Here is a 6,046-nt window from a genome sequence, read left to right on the forward strand (position 1 = left end):
AAATAACTACAATTTTTAAATGCCTGCTTGAGATGAGTGGGTGTGTTTCAGAGTTGGATATAGTTAGCTTAAAATATTGAAATAACATACTGTAGTGCAAGATAAATACTGACTGACAGGATAAAAAATAAAACAGATTTTTTTTAAATACGCAATTCACATTCATGACTCCTTTGGTGTCCAAAGACAAACAGACAGAGAAAAAGAAAAAAGTAAGATGGGATATGTCACCATTTACTGGCCAATATCTTGACAGTTCTTTGTAAATGCTGGCAAAGCTTCACAGACAGCTATGTCTTTGCAAAAGTCCTCAATTGGCAAGGGTCCAATACCAAAGGTCTCTTTCCTCTATCCCTTGTTGACTCCACTTCGCAGATCTAAATAGATATGTATGTAAAACTGGATATGTATGAGAAAAATATGCAGAAAAGTGAAAGACCTAGGCAAAGGGGTTGAGGGCAGAAATGGAACCAGGCCCAAGCCTCCCTGACTTATGTCTAATATCCAATCCTTGAAAATCTTCAAGGGGGCAGTCAATGGGCTAAGGGACCAGGGATGGGTTTGGAATCAGGTCTATCGTTGTGTCGTACCTCATCCCTCCAGGTATAGGTTGTCATTAGGCACAGATCCAGGATAAACTCAGTGAGTTTAACCTCCCTCCAGATTCTTACTTTAAAAGGGGACATTTCACTCATAAATAAAAGTATCAGCTGTTTTCAGACCTCTAAAGTACTCTAACGAAACTACGTCACATGACATAAGTTGTGTAGATCCAGCTATCGTTGTTTTACCTTAACATCAAAATACTGTAGAAGCCTGAAAATGTCTGTCAAACTTTAATTTGAATGCGTAATGTCTCTTTAACCATTAATTTGAATGCGTAATGTCTCTTTAACCATTAGGAGGGGCAATGGCCAGTGTCTAGGGGCATCCTGTACATGTACACTACTGTTCAAAAGTTTGGGGTCACTTAGAAATGTCCTTGTCCTTGTTTTTTGAAAGAAAAGCAACTTTTTTGTCTATTAAAATAACACTCAAATTGATCAGAAATACAGTGTAGACATTGTTAATGTTGTAAATGACTATTGTAGCTGGAAACGGCAGATTTTTTATGGAATATCTACATAGGCGTACAGAGGCCCATTATCAGCAACCTTCACTCCTGTGTTCCAATGGCACATTGTGTTAACTAATCCAAGTTTATCATTTTAAAAGGCTAATTGATCATTAGAAAAACATTTGACAATTATGTTAGCACAGCTGAAAACAGTTGTGCTGATTAAAAAGCAATAAAACTGGCCTTTAGACTAGTTGAGTATCTGGAGCATCAGCATTTGTGGGTTCGATTACAGACTCAACATCGCCAGAAACAAAGAGCTTTTGTTTAACGTACAACGCTGTGTACTACTCCCTTCACAGAACAGCGCAAACTGACTAACCAGAATAGAAAGAGGAGTGGGAGGCCCCGGTGCACAACTGAGCAAGAGGACAAGTATATTAGAGTGTCTAGTTTGAGAAACAGACGCCTCACAAGTCCTCAATTGGCAGCTTCCTTAAATAGTACCAGCAAAACACCAGTCTCAACGTCAACGTCAACAGTGAAGAGGCGATCCCGGGATGCTGGCCTTCTAGGCAGAGTTGCAAAGAAAAGCCATATCTCAGACTGGCCAATAAAAATAAAAGATTAAGATGGGCAAAAGAACACGGACAGAGATATGGCTTTTTCTCTGCAACTCTGCCTAGAAGGCCGAAGTCGCCTCTTCACTGTTGACGTTGAGACTGGTGTTTTGCGGGTACTATTTAATGAAGCTGCCAGTTGAGGACTTGTGAGGCTTCTGTTTCTCAAACTAGTCACTCTAATGCACTTGTCCTCTTGCTCACATTGTGCACCGGGGCCTCCCACTCTTCTTTCTATTCTGGTTAGAGCCAATTTGCGCTGTTCTGTGAAGGGGGTAGTACACAGCGTTGTACAAGATCTTCAGTTTTCAGGACAACAGTTTTCAGCTGTGCTAACATAATCGCAAAAGGGTTTTCAGATGATCAATTAGCCTTTTAAAATTATAAACTTGGATTAGCTAACACAACGTGCCATTGGAACACAGGAGTGATGGTTGCTGATAATGGGCCTCTGTACACATATGTAGACATTCCATTTAAAAAAATCTGCCGTTTCCAGATACAATACTCACTTACAACATTAAAAATGTCTACACAGTATTTCTGATCAATTTGATGTTATTTTAATGTACAAAAAAAGTTGATTTTCTTTCAAAAACAAGGACATTTCTAAGTGACCCCAAACTTTTGAACAGTAGTGTACATGGACAGGCTTTAGGGATTGCGGATGTTGAAGAACCCCACACTGGTTGGAGACTCCTTCACTGTTACTGTGACAAAGTTGGCGGTGACGTCCGTGACAAACACGTGTTCTAGAAGGCTAAGTGCCGGCCGCCAGTCCGTCTCAATTTCTGTCTCCATAGAGACCAGGCGGGGCCCGTTGTTGTTGGGATAAGGGGAGGAGTCGGGCTCTTCTGATTCACTGCTGCTGGTGTCTTCTGAGTCACCTGTGCTGAGCTCGTTAAGGGTCCGAGAGTTCTCGACGCTCCGGGAGTTCCGCTCGTTAAGGCTCTGTTCTGACCTCCTGTCCTCCTCTCTCGCCGCGCTTGATCCACCTCCCCCGGCCGACGACACACCTCCCTGTACACTCCCCCCTCTCTCCAGTCTTCCATTACCACTCCCTACACCCCTTGGCCTCTTGCTGTGCATCTCTCTCTCAGTCTCTGCCCCTGTAGTCTTCCCTCTCTCCCCCCTCTCCTCTCTGGCTTGTGGAATGCTTCCAGAGCGCAGCATCCCTGCCCCTAACCCTCCGGACGCCAGGCTCTGGTCTAGCCCAGACGATGTGTGCATCTCTTTAATGATTCCTCCTGCTCCTTTTCCTGCCTGGCTGGCACCACTTCTCAGGCTCGACCTTGAAACTGCAACTCCAGTGGTGCCAGAGGTTCCGTATCCCTGGAGACCATTGCCGGGCGCCCGTTTGTTGACGCTCTGCAGGTTGAGAGCTCGGAGGCTGAGGGCCTGACTGATGCGATCTCTAGCCGAGGGAGGTGGAGAGGAGGAGGGCTTGGCTCCCTGCTGCTGAACCACCACCACCGCCTGACTTCCAGGGCCCTCCTGCTGCCTCCTCTGCCCAGCTGGGGAGCGTTGAGCTGGGCTACAAGCCGCCGGAGAGCCACCGAACCCACTGGAGGTCTTGGAGCTGTGGAGATCAAGTGATGTTGATGTAGACACCCCTGGTTTTACAGAGGACGCCACCTTAAGCCCTTCTGCTCGGCCACTGCTGTTGCCGGCGTCGGAGACAGAGAGGGAGTGCTTCAGATCTGACAATCCCTTACTGTGAGGTGGGGGAGGTCTGCTGAGAGAAGAAGAGGAGGATGGAGAGGAGGGGGTGATGGTCGACATGGAGCGACCCGACCATATGGAGTTCAGCAGCCCAGGTTTGGAGGCCCCTGCCTGGAAGAAGGCCCCTCCAGCAGCCCGCTGGGGTGCCGTCTCATCTCTGGAGCCCCGGCTGGCGCTCAGGCTGGTGTAGGTGAAACTGGCCGGCTGTAGAGGCTTCTTCACCCCCCCTCGAGGTTCCTCTTTGGGGGGCTCACGGGGAGGCCTGAGGACCTGGTGGTGGCGAGAAAGAGGAGGGGGAGGCAGGGGCAGCCGGGTATTTGCCTGTCTCAAAGCCCTTAGCTCGGGGAGCAGCGGTTTCCTCCCGCGCTTTTTCCGGACAGGCTCCTGATTGGCCACCACGATATGGGGCCTCGTCTGGAGGACAGGGTGGAGGTTGAGGCGCCGAGGACCTGGTTTGGACTTCTTCCCGTGGTCTTCATCTTCTGAGGAAGAGGCGGAGGGAGAGGAGGACAGGCCGGATGAAGAGGCTGAGGAGGACTGGTCGGATTTGGTTTCAGTTGGCTCTGGTTCCTAAAGGAATTAGACAGAATGGTTTGTAATGTAACCATGCATTATGTGACGTCAGATTGTATCTTCATCATCCAAACAAACAAATGGATTAATGTTACTATTGTTGTTTGGAAATGTAATGAACGCAATCATTGGGAAGAGATTATAATCAAGATGACAAAAGTAAGTCAATTTACTGCATTTGTTGTCACGACTACATCTTATACGATTGAATAGCAGCAACAGTGTGTTGATTACCAGAATTTTCCGTGGGCGCCCCCTTGGCCTCTTCCCTCTCTTACCGAACAGTAGCTCCCTCTCTTGCTCTCTGTAGAAAGTACACACACATGGCATCAGAAACAGTTACTACCAATGTTCTGCTACTTTAAAAATACATCCTTCCTTACTTGGAGTCACTACTAATATAATAACTAAATAACCAGAAGCAATGGTTGTATTTAAATTATTTCACCAATTTGGTTATGTCAGATATAAATGATAGCTTCAAGGATGGGAGGAAGGAAACAAAGGATGCATTTGATCTGGGCAACTCTAATACACCATGGACAGTGCTCTACAATAAGTACGAATGAATATGTTCTGGTCAAACATCAACCAGTATGATATTAATAACACACCTCTTGTGGAAGGCAGCCATTAATCTGGGGTCCAGAATATTCTCTTCGGGCTCCCAACTGTTGTGCCTGTAAAGAAAACCCCATATTAGAAAACCGTTTATTACAGAACAGTAGCTAGAGAGACATTGCTATTATAAATGTCACACCCATAAATCTCTGCCCATTTGTTTCTAGTCTGCTATCTCCTTTATCAGATGCAATGTCACACATAGTAACATCCTATCAAAAACAAACATAGGCCTAATTGACGTTATATCTAAATAAAATATTAAGAACATTGTCTGAATAATGAAAATCTTGAGAGGGTAGCTGTTCAGGGCTAGCCTAAATGTAAATGGCTAAAACTTGAGCGTTTGCTCAACTATTTACATTCAGCCACATTATTGGTAAACGATCACGACGCAAGCACGGTGCATGAAAATAGTGGGCGTCACATATTCCGGTGCTCGAGTTCGCTACCGTAGTAGGAGGATGCCTGCTCACGTTACTAGATACCGGTTTGGCATCGTATCATCAGCTGCTCGGGCTTAAGAAAACAAAACAAGACTACGAAACAACTAACACCATCATTTTTCTTCCATGCATCCTGCAGTCTATCCAAAACCACATGCGACGGGAATAGTATCATATGAATGTAAATATAGCGTAGCTATGAGATAAATACGGGGTCGCAGGGGGATCATGGGCTACATTGTCATTGTTTAGCTCAGCCAGCTTCTTGCTAAATAGCTACTCACTTGGACGACCACCCTCTCCACTTCACCAAATACTCAAACTTCCCCTGCAAATGATAAGAGTGGGAAAGAGTTAAACAATTTTAAAGGGTCTAATGTTTCCATATTATGATAAAATACGTTATTTCATACCTTTCTTGGGCGTTTGTTGAGGATGCATTCGGCGTCAAATACCTGCCCTACAGTTACCCCCTCCATAGCTACAGCCCCTCTCCTTTTTTTTAACGAGAAAAGCAGAACAGGGAGAAAAGATTGTCCTCCCGCGGCGTCCTTAGTTCTGGTGCCTCTGCCTCTCATACGTCACTTTAAAAATGTTATTCTAGAGGGCTTGTTGACTGGCTACAAAATATTTCGGCATAAAGTAGTTTTGACTGCTTTATTAGTACATATGTTCCGGTATGCTAAATTCCATAAAAGGCTATTACTAAACAAATCTATGAATTGACAAAGTATTATTTCAGTGATTACAGTTATTACATTTACATTTGAGTAATTTACAGTGCATTCGGAACTATTCAGACCCCTTGAATTTTTCCACATTTTATTACGTTACAGCCTTATTCTAACATGGATTCAATGATTTGTTCCTCCTCATAAATCAACACATTACCCCATAATGACAAAGCAAAAAAAGGTTTTTAGAAATTTGTGCACATTTATTACAAAAAAAAAATTCAGACCCTTTATTCAGTACTTTGTTGAAGCACCTTTGGCAGTGATTACAGC

The 6,046-nt window shown here is 44.7% G+C and overlaps 1 protein-coding gene across 1 annotated transcript; it reads right to left on the bottom strand.

Annotated features, from left to right (window-relative positions):
- Positions 1-2,192: 2,192 nt before the first annotated feature.
- On the bottom strand, positions 2,193-5,549 carry LOC139381576 (chromobox protein homolog 2-like). Its single transcript, XM_071125219.1, has 5 exons — positions 5,453-5,549; positions 5,324-5,367; positions 4,587-4,652; positions 4,207-4,276; positions 2,193-3,969 (listed from the first exon to the last, which is right to left on the bottom strand). The coding sequence occupies exons 1-5, from the start codon at positions 5,516-5,518 to the stop codon at positions 2,332-2,334; spliced, it is 1,884 nt and encodes a 627-aa protein (XP_070981320.1). The 5' UTR covers positions 5,519-5,549; the 3' UTR covers positions 2,193-2,331.
- Positions 5,550-6,046: the final 497 nt, after the last annotated feature.

This window comes from Oncorhynchus clarkii, chromosome 23 (genome assembly GCF_045791955.1).
Source record: "Oncorhynchus clarkii lewisi isolate Uvic-CL-2024 chromosome 23, UVic_Ocla_1.0, whole genome shotgun sequence".
Taxonomy (NCBI): domain Eukaryota; kingdom Metazoa; phylum Chordata; class Actinopteri; order Salmoniformes; family Salmonidae; genus Oncorhynchus; species Oncorhynchus clarkii.